The 17,662-nt window shown below is 44.6% G+C and overlaps 1 protein-coding gene and 1 long non-coding RNA gene across 7 annotated transcripts in view; one reads left to right on the top strand and one right to left on the bottom strand.

Annotated features, from left to right (window-relative positions):
- Positions 1-17,498, top strand: part of ZDHHC15 (zinc finger DHHC-type palmitoyltransferase 15) — a 118,402-nt gene extending 100,904 nt beyond the window's left edge. For all 6 annotated transcript variants that reach the window (XM_064427200.1, XM_064427194.1, XM_064427195.1 and 3 more), the window contains 11 exons: positions 257-283; positions 2,357-2,451; positions 3,115-3,235; positions 4,241-4,310; positions 4,677-4,709; positions 5,780-5,900; positions 7,042-7,174; positions 8,336-8,462; positions 9,008-9,117; positions 10,254-10,334; positions 11,277-17,498. In XM_064427200.1, coding sequence (XP_064283270.1) covers positions 257-283; positions 2,357-2,451; positions 3,115-3,235; positions 4,241-4,310; positions 4,677-4,709; positions 5,780-5,900; positions 7,042-7,174; positions 8,336-8,462; positions 9,008-9,117; positions 10,254-10,297 — 881 coding nt within the window. In that variant the 3' untranslated portion in view covers positions 10,298-10,334; positions 11,277-17,498. The remainder of the gene's footprint in view (positions 1-256; positions 284-2,356; positions 2,452-3,114; positions 3,236-4,240; positions 4,311-4,676; positions 4,710-5,779; positions 5,901-7,041; positions 7,175-8,335; positions 8,463-9,007; positions 9,118-10,253; positions 10,335-11,276) is intronic.
- LOC135304602 (uncharacterized) lies at positions 7,084-9,037 on the bottom strand. Its single transcript, XR_010365911.1, has 3 exons — positions 8,966-9,037; positions 8,777-8,835; positions 7,084-7,217 (listed from the first exon to the last, which is right to left on the bottom strand). It is a non-coding gene; the product is annotated as an uncharacterized LOC135304602 (long non-coding RNA).
- Positions 17,499-17,662: the final 164 nt, after the last annotated feature.

Here is a 17,662-nt window from a genome sequence, read left to right on the forward strand (position 1 = left end):
AGGATACATTTTATAAGCAGGGAGAACACAGCACAAGTGAGAGTGAGTGAACATCTTGCTGTGGGTGTGTGTGTGAGTGAAGAAGAGTTGTTAGGGATGCTCTTGGTGTGATGCTGAGCTGTGGGCTCTCTCTTTGCCTCTTGAATTTGAACATTTTTCCTAAAATGGCTGTATTTCACATAGAAATGTTAATTGTCACAAACTTCTCTGGGATTCATATTTCCTCTGTGGACACATGTTTTTTTTTCTTTTCCAGTGACTGTGAGCAACCCTGTGGAGAAAGGTATGTGATAATTTATTATTTGCCATGCAGTCTTCCTGTAAAAGGACTCACAAATGTTCTGGCTGATATATCAGAAATATTTGCGGTCATTTTTTTAAAGGTACATCCTCTTTCAGTGTCTCCTTCCTGTAAGTGCACCCTCCTGAGGAGCTCAGCATGCTGCACCTCCTGCGTGCTCTGGGACATGCTCTGTCTAGTCACAGTCTGGGCAGAGCATGGAAAGGCTCTGATCCCTCTGACTCTCTCAGGAAAAGCTGTGTGTGTCTGTGCACACCCACACCCCTCTTCTCCCTTTCCCTTTCACTTTCCAGAGCTGATTTTACAAGCCAAACAGAAAATACTAGTTCCCATCTGCAGCCCACCTGGCTTTTTTCGCTGTTCCGTTTGATCTTTCAGTGAGAGCTATTTTTGCTAAGTTTGCTCTCAGTTCTGGTGCCCACTAACAGCTCCTGAGTCACAGCACAGTAGGATTGCTCAATGACACTCTTCAGACAGGTGTGTTGGTGGAGGTAATGGCCATGTTCTAAGAATAAGGAGTCCGTGGATATTTTAATATTTTTCTCCTTCTTTCCTGGGGGTGCTTTGGATGCTTTTGGCTAATCCAGGTGTTCTCCTGGTGACTTCCTCCTTCAGGGGTTATGAAGGACAGAAGTAGGTGTAGTGTAAGCTGTTCCATGCAGAGCATAGCTGACATTTAAAGATCCTCCAGATTGCTGCATCCAGTAAATTCTCTTTCCCCTGTAGAGCAGTTGTAATGTTTGAAATTGCTACAGAGAGACTGCAGAAAGCAGGATGTTAATGACTGCTCTGCAGAAGAAAGTTAATTGTTGCCTAATCTGTTAGTGCATCTCCAGGTCAGCTTCCTCTAATGTGCTGCTAGGCTGATCAACAAAATTAAACCTGTTGCAAGATTTATCTCCCTCCATATTAATTAAAAATGGCTCGGCTCCACCTGTAGTGTGAGGATAACATCTCAAACCAGCTTGGAGCATGAGAATGACTTAGCTGTGATTCACAGCTCCTTCCCACAGTCCATCACATCCTTGTGAGATGTGTCCCATCATTTGCTGTCTCATTAGAAAGTCTCACTGATGCATTTGGCCTTTCTTACCAATTTTCACACAGGAAAAGAAGTGTTTTGACATAGTTAAGAAGTGTTTGAATTTTAGATTTCACTTTCCAACTAGTTATTTTAATCTTATTTTTTAGAATTTGAAGCTTAAATGAAATGGGGAAACAAGATTGTTACTGCAATGAAATGATGTGTTTAAATAAAACCATCTTGTAACTTTGATAATGCCTTAATGAGTTGAGTGTTAAAGAAATGGCAAATAGCCTGTGGAGCTGAAGGACAGCTCCTTTGGCTCCCTGTCCATGGAATGCCTGCTAATTCCAAAGGCTCTGGAGTCAGGTTTGCACATTGAACTGACTGTTCTGACTTGGGCTGGTTTGCAATTCTTCCTCAGCCCTATTTTGATCAATTTGAGGGAAGTTTTCCTGATTTATTGTACCAATTGTGGCAAATGTAAAAGCTGTTTAATAAGGCATTTGGCTTTTTCTGGTGATGTAAAGCTCATATTATTTCTCTCAGCTCTCTCAAGAAGAACATGGTACAGGGGTGGACAGTGCACACTCTGCTTCCCACTGCTTTTAGTAACAACTGAACCCCAATACTGGGAGGTGCAAAATCCACCCTTACAGTGCTCAGCACCTGCCAGTTCTGCTGGGCTTGTGCCTGGGATGTGGGGAGGAGACAGGAATCCTGTCATTCCCAGGGATAAAGGTTGTCACCTGCCCTGTGGGACAATTCTCTGACAGCTGCATCTTCCTCTCCCACAGAATGGGAGCAGGGGAGGATCTGAGACTGAGCTCTGGATGCTGCTGACCCTCAGCCATGAATTTTAGCTGGACTGCAATAATGGGTGGCACTGGATGGACATCTGTCTTTTCCCTTCTTCTTTTTTTTTTTTACATTGTTGTGAAAAATTTGAATTATGCCCATTGTGGATGAAACCTTTGCTTAAGAAGTCATTACTCTGTTTCTGTTTTTTTCTTTTCTTGTTTTGTTTTTAGTGGCCTATCTTGTAGTATTCCATATTCTCTTTGTGCTCTTTGTGTGGACATACTGGAAGTCTGTTTTCACTCTCCCAATACCACCAGGCAAAAAGGTAAGAGAGCCAACACCTTTCATTCCTTGCAGAACAAAAGCACAGATGTTAAAGAGAACTCAAACATCCTTCAGTCTAGTTGATCTGAAGAGGACAGTCAGAGGCAAATGTGTTTTAGTTATTTTCAACCAAATATTTACTTTGTCATGTTGCTCGGATAAGTAGATTTTTTTTTTTCACATTTTGTTTTACCTCTGTATGAAATACTAATAAAACACTCAGATTGAGGCAACAAAATGAGATCAGTATTTGTGCAACACTCCAGATATACTCAGCCTTGCTCTGATCCTGATTACAAGAATGTAAATTTATAAATAACAGCTAATCCCAGTTTTAAAAATTTAAAAATATAAAGGTTCTTGCTCACTGGAGAGGTGCTGAATGTATTACAAAAGTGAGCAATGGTATTCATCTAGGGCAGCAATAGGAGCAATTCTAATAAGTTGTTTTATGAGCCTTAATTTCACTTTTTCATTTCTTCTTGCCGTGTCTCTCAGTATTCTGTCCCTCCAACACTCACTGCCTCCCTTTGTCTTCTTAACAACCACATTTTCCCACTGCATTAATCTCAGGAGCAGAGGTAAAAACGTGTCCAAGCTCACCTGTACTGGGCAGGCTCCGTGCTGCCCCGGGTGAGAGCTCCCTGCTGCCCTCTGCTTGCAGTTCCACATGTCCTACGCTGACCAGGAGCGCTACGAGAGCGAGGAGAGGCCCGAGGTGCAGCGGCAGATCCTCGCCGAGATCGCCAGGAAGCTGCCGGTGTACACCAGGACAGGCAATGGAGGTCAGCCCACATCCACCACACACCCCAGCAGCACAGGCTGGCACCAGGGGATCCTGCTGACCAGCAGCACTCCCAGGCACCCACTGACTCCTGCTCTCCTCTGCCTTGCTCACAGGGAAAACAAAAAAGGCATTGAACCCTCTAATTCAGTGCAGTACCAGGTGCTGCCTTTGAGGAGCAAGATGTTACCCTTTGCATTTACAGTCCAACAGCCCACATGTGCTGTCTGCATTTAGAAATAGCAATAGAATAATTAAATGTGTCGTAATTTTTGCTTAAAATGGAGTCTGGCTTAGGGATGCAGGACATATTCTGTGACCAGTTTTCTGGACTGTGTTCAGTGGTTAAATGCCTGCTGCACTCCCTTCACAGCTTAAAGAAATCTGTGTTCATATTGGAGGCTCTGACCTGCTAATTTCTGTCAGGCAAGCCAAAGAATTTTGAAGCAGAGAACTGGAATAAATAGGGAATTATCAAAATGAAGTGTAGGTAGTCTGAGTAAATGTGGAGGCGAGTGTGCAACTTTGGTTTGTCACCTTTGAGCTGGCTGCATGGGTTAGAGGAGGTTTGGGATAGATGTTAGGAAGGAATTCCTTCCTGTGAGGGTGGTGAGGCCCTGGTTCAGGTTCAGAGAGGAGCTGTGGCTGCCCCTGGATCCCTGCAAGTGTCTAAGGCCAGACTGGACAGGGCTTGGAGCAGCCTGGGACAGTGGGAGGTGTCCCTGCCCATGACAGGGGGTGGAATGAGATGAACTTTAGAGTCCCTGCCAACCCAAAGCATTCCATGGTTCTAGGATTTTATGCTTTCACTGATTGTTGCCCCATCTGCAAGTCTTCATCAGAATTATGAGTGTTGCTTACCTGATTGTGACCTGCAGCAAACACCAGGTCACCTGCTGAAGTGACAGAGAAAAGAAGAATAGTTAGGAAATGAGCACAGTATCAACTAGCACGTGAAAAAAGAGCCATTTTCCATTGTTTTGTGTTCATTTGTCTCTGATTCCAGGGATTCGGTTCTGTGACAGATGCCAGCTGATCAAACCTGACCGTTGTCACCATTGCTCTGTTTGTGCCATGTAAGTCATGGGTTGCCCTTCACCCAAGTGCAGCCACCACAAGGCTTTGGGAGTGGGCTGCTCCTTCCTGTGTCTTTTTACTCAAAAAGATTCCCCAGGGTCTCTGTCACAGCTGCAGCTCTTCTGCTCTAGGGCAGAAATCATTCTCATATCTCTACACAAGGACCAAAGGACATTGGTTGGTCTTCAAACACTAAGAAATGTATAATCTTAAAATTATATCTACCTTTAAAAACTTAGAGACAGTATCATTTTAAGCATCTGTTGTGTAGAAACCTCACAAAAATCAAAGTTTTGCTGTTGATCTGCAGTTGGTAATGAAGTACAATTAAAAATCCTCCATTTTTCTTTTTTGTCCTTTTGCAGGTGTGTGCTAAAAATGGATCATCACTGTCCATGGTATGTCCTAGATACTGGTTTGTGGTTTTCTGAAAGGAAAGGTTACTTAGATATATTTCTGTAAACCCCTCATGTCTGTATTCCTCTCACATTTTAGGCCATCCATCTCTTTAGTTTGGGAAACTTATGAAATAATTGCACTTTGAAATTGCTTGAAATTAAATCTTAACAAAACATTCATGTTCACTCCATAACCCATGTGTAAGAATGCTATTACACTGATAAAATTTAAACCTCAACTGCTAATTCACTCATTAACTATTATTTAAATTTGGAAGGAACTCCAGCTTAGCCTTTCCTTTGGGCTCTCTCAGTGTTTCAGCTGCACTTGGGGTGTTTCCTATAACAACATTTGCACGTGGATTGTTTCTGAACTGATGCTGGTCAGAGACAGTCTGCAGAAAGCTGCATGGAATAATTGAGCTTTCACCTTTCAGAGTTGCTGCCACTAAATTTCTTAAACTCTTCCTTTTTTGGGAAAAAAAAAAAAAAAAGGAAGATTTAAGAATTCAGAAACATAAACATTTCCCTACCTGAACCTTCGTGGTGATCAAAATTGGAGAGGATTTTCCAAACCTGAGTTCTGACACAAACACCCACTGGGGTTTTTGTACATCCCCGTGTTCCTTTCTGGAGTTGTCCTGTGCATGGAGAATTCTAAGCAGGAGTGGGGTTAACTGGGCTGTGTGTAAACAAACAGCAGGGGTGAGGTGGCTCCCGAGGTTTGCAGGGGAATAAAGCAGCACAGAACTCCCGGCTCTGATTTCCTTGGCAGACAAGAGCCAGACAGGAGGAACGAGCTGCTGCCTCTGTGACCCACTCACCTGTGGTACCAGCCTTGAAACAATTCCAAAAGTCTGAGCTGTGCTTCTCCTCGGCCCGCAGGAAGGGTTGGAGGGAAGAGCAGAGCCATCGGCTCTGTTCCCTTTCGGCCACCAAGGGGAGCTGCTCCTTGGCAGAGTGGGTTGTGTGCTCAGGGGTTTCAAACCCCCCAAACCGATCGTGCTCTGTGTGTTACAACCACCGTGTGCTGCACCAATCCTGATTTCAACTTTGCTTTTGTCCTCCAGGGTGAATAACTGCATTGGATTTTCTAACTACAAATTCTTTCTACTGTTCTTAGCCTATTCTTTGTTGTATTGCTTGTATATTGCTGCAACAGTCTTCAAGTATTTCATTAAGTATTGGACAGTAAGTCATGAAATCCGGTTACTTTTTCATCTCCTGTCAGTCTCGTGGGCTTTAGTGACTCTTGGTGCTTTTGTTGCTGTCAGGCACTGGAGGGGCTGCATTTTCCTGGGAGGTGTTTCCTGGGCCCTTTGGGAGTCCAGCTCCTGTTAGATGTCCAAAATGCACAGAGCAAGAAGCAAGGAACTTCAGACTGTAGATTTTTTTCTGGCAGAGGGGCTCAATCCCTTCCCTGTCCTTGTGTTTGCATGGGTGTCCCTTGGAAAGTTTGGCTTCGATGTGTAAGGTCCTGGCAGTGATTTGTACATATTTTACTATGAAAATAAAAAATTGGGTTGAAATCCCTTGTTCATTTTCTAACCCCCATAGGCCTCCATCCTCAATTTACAAACAGTGACCCAGAGGAGGCTTTTATGCAGTTACTGCTGATTGCTTCTATGCAAGCCAGGCCAGCTGACAGCTCCTGCAAGACACTGGCCCTTGGTCTCTGTTTCTGTCCCCTCTGCTCAGTAACTGTGTCTGTTTGTGTTTAAGTGCCTTTGCTGTGCACTAATTGTTCCCCACACTCAGCAAGGCTCAGCCCTGAGCCCACGAGGTCCCCAGAGCCTGCCTGTGTCCCTGCTGGGCACCTCTGGCACCTTCTGCTGCAGAGGGAAAGGAGCCTTTCTTCTCCTTGGAATGTCCCACTTGGCTTTTAGACTTTCCCCATCCATCTGTGCTCAGTTCTAACACTCCCCAGTAGCTGCAGATGTGGAGGGCAGGTTTCTCTGGGCTTACCTTGAGCAAGGTGCAGAATTTTAATGTGTGCACAGGAAACTCAGCAGAACTTAAACAGGGCTTCAAGAGCTTCTGCCTGCTCATTTCCCACGGGCACAGGGTGTTCATGCCCACCTGGCAGCTGTGGTGGGCTGGCTCGGAGCCATACCAAGGGTTAATGACACCCCCTACTCTTTGTGCTGTGGTACAGGAGGGGAAATGAACCACATTCATTTCTTTGTCTCTTTTTGCTTTATATATAATATTCACTTTGTCTGTAAAAGTTTGAGAACTCACAATAGGAGTTTTAGAGTTATATGTCTAAGTACAAATAATTTCCATCTTTAATTTGTTCCCATCACTTGTTCTGTGTTGCTTTCCTTTCCAGGGTGAGCTGACCAATGGACGTTCCAAATTTCACATCCTTTTCCTTCTCTTTGTGGCAATCATGTTCTTTGTGAGCCTCATGTTTCTGTTTGGCTACCACTGCTGGCTCGTCAGCAGGAACAGATCCACTCTAGGTAAGGCTCTCTGTCTCTTCCTTCTAGTAAGACACCAAAGGTGCTGTAAGAAGAAAAAAAGAGAAGAAAAGAAGGCATTTGTTCTATTTCTGTACATTCCTGCTGGTGTATGAGGGGAGGAAGATTTAAGGTCTTGGTACAAGCTGCAGAAATTGGTCTCTGCAAATGAGCTGCATTTATTAGCTGGTGTGACAAAAGCTTTTTTAGGGAAAGCAGAGCCTTAGAGTGTAGAAGTCCAATTATAAAAGTGTTAAGCATATGTAAAACTGCATTTGCTGTGAAATGAGTGCAGCTTTTCAGGAATAATGGCTTATTCCTGTACTGAGGTGCTCCCCAATCAGCTTGGTGAGCTTGGGAAACAGAGTGTCCATCTTTACTGATAAAGGCAAAGAAGTTGTGACTGTAAAATTAAAGAAATTATAGTCTAAAATAGTATCATTTTGCCAAAGTTTCTTTGCTTTTCCTCAGATAAGTGTTCAACTTACAAAGCTTTTAGGATAAAGTTTTGTAACAAAACAGACACTCTCAAGAGAGAGCAAATATTCTGATTTTATCAAGTTATTTACTTCAAAAGTCATTTCATGGGGCACTGAAGCTCATCTATCCCAAAACATCAGACCTGTGCAGCAGCTGAGAGGGGAGATCAAGCTGTTCCTAAGGCACTCAAGGTTCTTCTCTCCTTTCTTTTCTTAATTTTATGCCCCAGCAGAACCCAGGGTATATTTTCATTTGTTTGTCCCTGGAGCTTGCTCATTCTAACATTAACGAATGAGGTGATTTAAATCTGCAGTGCCACTTCTGGAATGTGCACTGAACACCAACCCACTTCATCCTGCAGAGTTTTTTACTTAGGATCCTTTACCCTCTGAATTTCATCAAGTCCCACAGGAAAATCTTTCACTCCATTCCCTGGATGAAACAACCCATTGTGTTTGGCTGTTCTCTAGGTTCAGTTGCACAACCAAATTCCTGCCTTCAGCTGGAAAGTCTTTACAGGCTGTGCAAAATGGGAAAATCATTATTTTGAAACTTTGTAGTGCTGTATCTCTATAATCTGTTACATCACATTGGCTTTAGATGGTTACAAGATGCACAACCTTGTTTCAGAGTGTTTGCCATTGATTTTCATTTTTTTTCCACTGAAATTGCCTCTGTTTGCAGAGGCTTTCTCAGCTCCAGTGTTTCAAAATGGCCCAGATAAAAATGGATTCAATCTTGGCTTTGTGAAGAATCTCCAGCAAGTGTTTGGGGAAGAAAAAAAGCTCTGGTTGCTGCCTATTGCCTCTAGGTAAGTAACCCTGCTAAAAGCTGATATAATTACAGTTTTTCACATTTTGTGTACAGGCTTAGGTCACAGGAGAGTGGGGGTTTTATGTGTCTTTCAAGTAAGAGTGGGGCCATTTTCTGTTGGGTGTCACTCAAACACAAGTGAGATTTCTGCCCTGAAGAATCTGTGGGATAAATTGATAAAATTTATACCTGTTTGCTTAGTTTTCATAAATGTTTTCCTTAGTTCCCCTGTCACTTCTAACTGCCCACAAGTTAATTTTTCCAGGGCTTTTTTTCTGTATTCAAATTGCTTGATCAAATTAGCACATTTACCTTCTGCTAAAAATTACTGGATTCCAGGCCACAAGTTTCAACTTTTGTACTCCAGAGACCTTGAAAAAATGGAGAACCAAAAAGAAAGATAAGACATGGTGCTTTTCAAGCTTAAAGATGATTTTAAATAAACGTGGAAAATACTGGCAACAGAAAAAATGTAGAGAAATGGTCATCTTTTAGAGCCACCTGCTGCTTTTGCAGTGTCCCTCTCTGCCTTTTCCCTTGCAGCCAGGGGGATGGACATTTCTTCCCAATGAGAACCTTGAGTGAAGCTCGGAACCCTCTCCTGACAAATGAGGAGCAGTGGGAAGAGGATGGAATAGATGAAGAGCCTCAGGGTAAGGAATTAGTGAAATTAGTTGTCCTGACCTACAGTGGCCAATAAATGAACTATAAGAGCTAATCAAATCAAAAAACTGTGTTGGTTAAGTCTCTGGGCAGCTGGGACTTGATTAATGAGCACAGACTAAAAATAAGCTCTGCTTTGGAAACAATTCTTTCTTTTTTTAATAACTTTCTACTTGCAGGTGAATGAACTTAAAAGGTGTTTCAAGGGTTAGAGAAACTGAAGTTGCCACAAACTGAGAGTGTTTACATGTAAATGTTGCTGCTTGCAGCCCAGTTATTTGGGATGTAAATTGGTGCCTGCATGAAGGAGAATGTTTAGATTTTTTTTAAGTGTATTTATCCTGTGGCAGTGTGTGAAATCAGGCATGCAAACACAGGAGTTCAGGGATACATTTAGGAAGCTGCTTTATACTTTGTCCAGCTTTATTTCCAGAGTAAATTTACCTCCTCTCCCTGGTTGGTTCTATACATTTTGGTACTTACACAAGGTAATACAAATGAGTTTTAAAACCAACAAAATATGCTTTAAAAATAGCAAACTATGGCATTTCTGTGAATTTTTAATGATGTTTAAAATAACTCCTCTAGGAATGAGTCAGAGCTTCTTCCAATTTTTACAAACTTTAAATTCTCTGAATCAATAATTAATTCTTCCATATGAAAACAGTGGCAGTGAGGTGATTTTTGGCTAGATCAGACCCCAGACTATGGTCTGGAGCTTATATGAAGTCTTCCAATTTATGGAGCTTATAAAATAAGTGACATTTCCAGGCAGTTGAACTGGATGATCACTGTGGGTCCTTTCAGCTGAAATATTCAGATTCTCTCTTACACAACAGAGGTAAGCCAGTAAAAATGTCTAACCAGAAAGACCTGAAATGTTCCATTAAAACTGCAAGACCTTTATTTGTCTTTGTGGCTTTAAAGCTTGTGACTTGGTTATGAAATAAATAAAGCCAATAATAGAGTAATCTCAGTTTAAAACAGCTGTTCAGTTCTCTCTGACAAGTGCTTGTCTATTTTTGTTTGTAATTATCCTTAAAAACACAACCCCATGCTTAGTGAAATATATATTCTCAGTGAGAAAACCAGATTTATTTGCCTCTAACTGCTTTGCTTTTTACAGGTTCTGGTGAAGCTTCATCCCTTGCCATAGAAAGGGAGACATAGCAGTGTGAAAACAGTGGTGTAAAGCTGGATCAGAAAGGTATTCCTTTCTTTATTTCCCTCAAATCAGTGCTCTGCAGGGAGTGGGGAGGTGATGTTGAAAAGGTTTGGGCTTCAGCAGAAAAATATTTCTCCAGCTTGCCCAGAAATCCCTTGTTCAAGGGGCCCTGAAGGGAAGCAGAGGCTCTCAGAGGCCCTGGGCTGGGTGTGGCACAGGTGACACCAGAGCCACCAGCACTCTGTGAAGGGCAGGACACCGACCCTGCAGCTCCTCTGGAAAACATGGACAGTGGCAAGATGGAAATTCTGGGATCATGGGAGGTGTGGGAAGGGCAGGTGAGCTGTTGAACTGAAGCTGCAGCTGGGGATACAGGGAGGTGCCTTGTGATGTCACATCAGCTGTCACTCTTCTCCAGGCTTTCTCTCCCCCTGGGAAAGGTGGGTCCCACAAGAGCTGACACCAGCTGGGGCAGGTGCTGCTTCCAGAACATTCCCTGCTCTGACGTGGAGAACAGGGGAGATGCTCCACACACATCCTGCCCCAGGAGCTGCAGGCAGTGAGGAGGGGACAGTGTCCTGTTGTCCCAGGGGGATGACCTGACCCGGACTGCAGCAGCATCCCCTGCTGTCCCACTGCAGAGGTGCAGTTGCCAGGTGCAGTTTGCCCCTCTCAGTGCCAAGGCAGTCAGGAACTGGGGGCAGAGCACTGCAGCCCCTGCCTGCTCCCCTGGCAGACAGGGCCCCTCCACACTGCTGTCTGTGGGCACCCTGTAGGAGTCTGCCTTGTTCCACTAAGAGAAACCCCAGAGTGTTTTTCTGTCAGCACTGAGGGCTGCATCCTGCCATCCCAGCAGGGCAGGCAAAATCAGCATTTTCCTGTTGTTCCTCGTGGCTTTAAAACGACTCCCAAAGCCCAGATCAGCCCTCAGTCCCTCATGACAGCACTGCTGTGGTTGCACAATTGTATTTCTTTAAATTTCAGCTTCCCTCTCAGGAGCCAACATCCCTTCTCTTGGCAAGGACTTCAGTTTTGAGGGGCAGAAAACAGGTGGATCTTCAAGATGAGAAAACCTCCTGAAGTATTGTCTGATGGGAATCTGCATTCCAGAGTGTTCTCCAGGAATCCTGCTGTCCAGATGTCCCAAGGCTTTATAAATTTAAGTTACAGAGTTAACAGAACAATTTTACAGAGTGATTGTGGCCAATCTTCTTTGGCCTGCTCTCTTTATTTTATAAATACTCTATATTTTTTATTCAAATGGGTAAAAATGTTGATGCGAGTGCGTTTCCGAAGGCCTTTTCATTTTGCAAACATCAGGGACTCAAGCTCTTGAAATTCTTCCAAGCCATAATATTCTTGGGGATGGTTATTTATTTTGAGGCTGATTCTCCAACCTTCTCTGACAAGTGGCATTTTCTAATGTGTTTAAATTCTGAGTGAGTTCAGCTCAAAGCAAGACAGACCCAGTTAAAGCTGGCACTAAATTGGTAGCTGAATGTGAGAGTGTTGAAAGCAAAAGTGCTGAACATGCACATGTACATGTGCAGCTGTGAGTGAAAATAAAATTTCATATTGCCAGTATCAAGATTCAAGAATATTGTGGCCATAGGTTCTTTAAAACATTTTTAGGGGGTGTTATTTTCCTTGAGTTTGGGTTATAGTGCTCTTGCATCCTACTTGCAGGCTCCTAAAATGCAAAAGGGAACTTCAGACAGTCCAGTTTGCATTAATTCCTAGGGTTAAAATATCATCTCATTCCTGGATCAGTGTTTGATGGAGATTTGTGTGTTCATGGAGTCAGAAAGGAAGATGTGAATTCAAAACATGCACTGAAAGTTTGGCTCCAAGAGTCGTGTTTGGAGTTTGCACTCCACAGGGGTGGCTTGGACCACAAATTGCTGAAGACACATTTGGTGTATTGAATTTTTTCAGCCTTCTTCCCAGCTCAGTGCACTGACTGGCTTCAGGGGTTTCTGCACAAGAGGTGATCAGATTTGTTTCTGCATTTTGGTGCATTTACAAAGAGGTGTATCCCTGTTTTTGTTCTGGAGAATGGAACTGAGACTTGGCTGGCTGGATTATGGATATTTTTCTAGACCTGAGTCCTTTTTTTTTTAAATCTGCATGATTCAGCCCAGTCCATCATTCTTGTTTGAATTAGGTGCATGCTAAAAGTATTGGTGTACTGCCTCTAAGATCATTTAGTACCATTTTCTATCCCATTTTTGTGTTTATCAGCCCACTGGTGTTGGCAGTGACTACAGGAGCAGCTGTGAATGCCAGCAGAAAGGAGCTGATGAGTGAATTTGGAGGTGGAGGTTTTGCCTACAGACTAAACCCCTTTATCCTCTGTTCCTCTGCTGCTGCTGCCACAGGGAATGTTTGTGAGCCAGGAGAGCCTTGCAGAGGTTCCTTCCCTAAGAGAAAGTGTCTCACTCCTGGCTGATCCCTGTGGGCAGGAATTTTGTCCCCCAGCCTCTGCAGTTTGTGTGGAGCAGGCAGTGCTGACCTCCCTGCGATGTCTCACTGCTGAATTTGGCTGTGAGGGGCCAGGGTGGGCTGGCCCAGCCTCCTCTGGGTTTGTGTCTCTCCTCAGGGTGGCCCTGAACACTGAAAATGTTCCTGCTTCAGCCACCTGAGCCCCATCTGTTGAGTGGCTCTGTCACCACATGGCTGCTGAGTGCTGGAAGGGTTTTTCCTGTCAATCTAAAGCTGCATTTCTAATGTAAATCTGGTGTTGGACCTTGTGCTGTGTGTGATGAAGGGTGGCAGCTGAATTAATCCCCTCATTCCTGGCAAAATGTGCTCTGGAGGGGGAGCTTGAGAGGATGATGGCAGCTAAACACAGCCAGAATTTAGCACCTGCAGAGGTGCTATTTGTGCCTTTAAAAACTTTAAATTCCTTGTATATAAAACCAGGAAGGTGATGTGGTGACTTTCTGTTTCATCCTGCCAGCTGAAGTGTTTGTGTGGATTTACAGGAAGGTTTTTTGGTGTGAATTTACAGAGCTTGTGTGGATTTACAGGAGTTTTCTGAGCAGGTCCTTGTCCCCTTCCTGGGTTTGGCTCTGGTTACAGCCCTGCCTTTATTTGAGTTGTTCCTGTGCCAGGCAGCAGCAGCAGAGCTGTGCAGGAGCTCCCCTGCCTGCTCCTGCTGCTGCACTGCTCATTGGGGAGTACAGAAAATCAGGTTTTGTCTTCTAATACTAAGGCAGATATCTTTATGATGGCACTGGTTCCAAGCTCAGATTGAGAAAGGGTTTTACACATTTCCAAGTAACTTTTATTTAGTCACTTTTCTTGTAATTAATTATGGTTATCTCTTCCCTTTCCTTCAAAGCAGCTCAGCCTCCCGTGGTTGTAACAAACTTGTCCAGGTAGAAACAACACAAAGTTATCACTTCAGAGCCACTTCTCAATATCCACACATCAGATGCTGGAAAGCTTAATGAAATGTGAAAGAAACCCAAAGTTGTGTAAAATGAGGCAGAACAAAATGGGAAAAACCCACATGTCTGAGTGAGCAGCTCCATTTTGTTCCCTTCTGCTCACTGAAGGTGATATCCTTATTTTACCCCTGGCCTTTGTCCTTTTTATGCTGAGTAAATGCACTGGAAAACAGTTCCTCAGGCTGCAGGTGACAAAAGAGAATATTCAGCCCAGTGTGTGATAGGTTTTTTTAACCTGCAAGTGGCCCTTCAGGGGCTCTGACTGCAGCCCACTGCAGCACCTCCTTTGTTTTCCATGCCCTGATCCTCATCCAGAGGCTCCCCACCATCATCACAGACTGTAAGGGCTGTATCACCAAACCTCTCCCCCACCTGCCCTGCCTGCACTCTCCATCCCAGCATTCCAGGAGTGGCACTCATCCCCCAAGTCCCATCAACAGCAAGGACACTGCAGCTCTGGGAGCTGGCCAGTGATCCCAGCTCATCCTGGGTGTATCTCACACTGCCTGTGCTGGTGGCCCAGCATTCCAGGTGCACCCTGAGCCCTCTGAGTGCCAGGAGCAGCCAAAGTGTCCCCAGCAGTGCTCACTGTCACTCTGGGTGTGTGCTGTAGGTGCAGTTCATTCAGGGAACCTGGAGAGCTGTCAAGGTTCCAGTCCCAGTGCTGCTGTCAGTTGTGTGGCTGCAGGGGCTGCTGGAGGTGTTCCACTGTGGAGGCAGCAAGGGAACTGTCTCACCCCCTCCAGGGGCTGCTTTCTCTGCTTAACACTGGATCTACACTACAGCTTTCTCAGCTTGGAGCAACTTTTCCAAGTGATGTCACCATGGAAAGGAGGGAACTCTTTTGTTGGACTTTACTGTGATGCCTCCATTGTTATCCCCCTGCTCCTGGATTCATCCTCTGAAATAACTGACCACTAACAGCCACCTGCCCACCTCCCCCCCTTCTGTCCCATTTACATTCAGGTCCAAAAGCCCAGACAGAGCATCACATTGATGTTTCTCTGTGTGCAATTGTCCTTATTCAGCCCTGGGCCAGCAAGTCCTGCCCAAGGAACCAGGACTGTGCAACCCCCACTGCGCTGCCAGGTTTCTCTTGCTGAGTTGGAAGTTTTTGGAGTAGGATAATCTTGTTTTCCTTCAAGCAGGGAGCATTCTGTATGTTTGAGGAGGCTGTACCCAGTGTGTGTGTGGGGTGCAGTCGCTGGTGAGAATCAGGAAGCTTCCAAATCACACTATGCAATGAATGTTTGCTTCCTGGGACAAACAGGAGTGGATTCAGCAGAATCCACACCAGCTGCAGCTCTGTACTTCTAGATGCTGGTCTGGACTGAAAGCACAACTTGATGAATAAAGTCTGTCATGTGATATGAATGTAAAATGTAAAGGGGAAAAAGAAATTACTATTTTTCCCCGAATTTAGCTATGAAGAATGATGTACTGAGCAGTTACTCTGTGCAGAGTTACTCTGCTGAGCAGTTACTCTGTGCAGAGCTGAGGCACTCATGGAAGGGTTTAATTAGCAGGGGAAGGAGCCACTACTGACCTTGTTTATTAAGCCAGAACTAATTAACTCAAAAGGGTCACGTTTTCATTTCTGTGACTCCTGTGGTACAGATTTTTGAAATGGATCTATAGTACTTGAAAATACCTCAATTTTATTGATATTTTTCCAATTCTATCAGCTTCTGCTTTATTGCAGAACGCTTGCAAACCTGATCTCACTCTGAACTGATCAGATCATTCAGATGACTGAAGGTGTTTGCATGGCAGAGGGGCTCTGGCCTGGCAGACCCTGCCCTGGCTCTGCCATGGGCTCTTCCTGCCCAGTGCTGCATCCCTGCCCTGGTCACAGGCACTGAGCTCACACCCCCTGCTGCAGGGTTTTAGTCTCTTGTCCTTTTCCCATCCCACTTTGAGTCTTCCCTCTTCCTCCTGAACATACAGTTAAATATTTTCAGCTGTGAGCTGCTTGTGCTGGTTTTTTGGATACTGTGAAGGTGAGTAGGTGTCATTTTATGCAGTTGTGCCATGTTTTATTTGTAATTAATCTCTGTTTGTCAGGTATTGGTTTGTGGTTCCCATCATCAGGCCCAGCTGGCTTTGCTTAGAGCAGGATCCCACTTCCTGCATTTTCTCTTTCCTAAAAGCTTCATTTCTTCATTCTCCAGCTTCCGTTTGGGATGTAAACCTTGTGAAATAAAATGTAAGTTTACATTTCAAATACAAGCCTGTAAGTTGCTCATGCCTGCATGCTCCTTAAAATACTATTTTTTTTCTGTATGAGGTTTTAAGATTTAGAGCAGCATTTGTAAAACTTTAGTGGGTAACAGCCATTGTTAAAAAAAATGCTAAGGAGGGGGGAAGCCACAACCACAAAAAAAAATCCAACAAAAAGGACAAAGGGATCATCTCTGCTTCTCATTCCAGCTGTGCTTGAAAAGAAATGCCTGCTTGCATGCAGTGCTGGTGCCAGACAGCCCTGGGACACACAGGTACCTCACCTGACAGCTTCCCTGCTGCTTCAGTACTTCCTGAGGCACTTCCTTGAGTTAAACCTTGGACTAAATCCCACTGGAAGCCTGAAACCCAACAAAATCAGCCTCCCCCTCTCCCTTCTAACCTGGGGAAGGTGTGTGCAGCCCCTTTGCAGCACTTCCCTCTGTAAAAGAAGCCCAAAGTGTTGGTGTATTATTCCCCTCACACCCTTTCTGGAGGATCTGGGAGCCTCCAGGATGTGTCCCAGAACTCCCTCAGCACCTGGAATGCTGCTGCTGTCATGAACTGCTGGGCTGGGGCAGGTGACCTTCCCTGGGAGGGACAGGGCTGTGCCTGAGAGCTGGGTGAGGAGGTGGAGCTGTGCTTCCTCTGTTCTCATTTAACTCCATCCTTCTTTGGAGTTAACTACACTGTGGAATGGCTTCCTGCTGTACTCATGGAGCCACTCCAGAGTGATTCCAAACCCATTGCTGGAGCAGGGAACTTTGGGTTAGGAACACAGGAAGTAGGAAAGGTCTTGTTATTTTATAAATTTATCATCTGCCTGCTCAGATGGCTGCTCCTCATCTGAAAATGCTGCTTGTGGTACAGAAGATAGAACTGAGCTGAATCTCAGGATCAGAGAACAGCAGAGCGTGGTGTTGGTAATTAGCAGGAGGGTTTAATGTCAGCCCAGGAAAGCCAGGGGGTTTCACACACTGGAAAAAGGGGCTGGAGCAGAACCCACTGCAGGGGCTGCTGGGGCCAAGGGAGCCCTTTGGGAGCTCCCTCTGGGCAGGATCAGCCATCCCCATGGAGCTGACAAACTGGGACACAGCAGCCATGCCTGGAGTGGGAACTGCTTCCAGCTGCTTCTTGGGAGCCCAGCACGGGCTGGGGCTGGCAGCTGCTCCAGTCAGAAGGGTGGCTGAATACACATCCCTCCCCCTAATTCGATGGGAAGTAATTATTTTCCAAGGAATGTCACACCAGGATTGCCCACCTTTGGGGTGTTGTGTTCAGGAATTTAATGCTGCTGCTGGCATTGAGACTTTTGATATAAAATGGGTTTTTACAAAAGCCTTGGATACTCGTTTTAACTGTCAGACCAATGCTCTGACTATGCTGATGCTCTGTGGAGTTTCACTGGTATTTTCCAAGTGTTTGTATAGTTTCTACAGCTGAATATCCTGTATGTTCTGCTTTGTTGTTTTTTATTATGGTTTATACTGCACTGCAGGCAAGGACTGCATTAAAACCATTTTTGGCTAATTAATTAGACTTGTGAATGGTTATTTCCTATGCTCAGGCTAAACATTCCCTCTCTGGAGGTGTTACACAACTTTAATCAATTGGAATTACTGCTTGGAAGAGGGAATGTTCTTTATCTGTGACAAAAAGATTCCTTGGTGTGGGCAGCCCAGACCTCAGCACTCCACT

This window comes from Passer domesticus, chromosome 7 (genome assembly GCF_036417665.1).
Source record: "Passer domesticus isolate bPasDom1 chromosome 7, bPasDom1.hap1, whole genome shotgun sequence".
In the NCBI taxonomy this organism is placed as follows: domain Eukaryota; kingdom Metazoa; phylum Chordata; class Aves; order Passeriformes; family Passeridae; genus Passer; species Passer domesticus.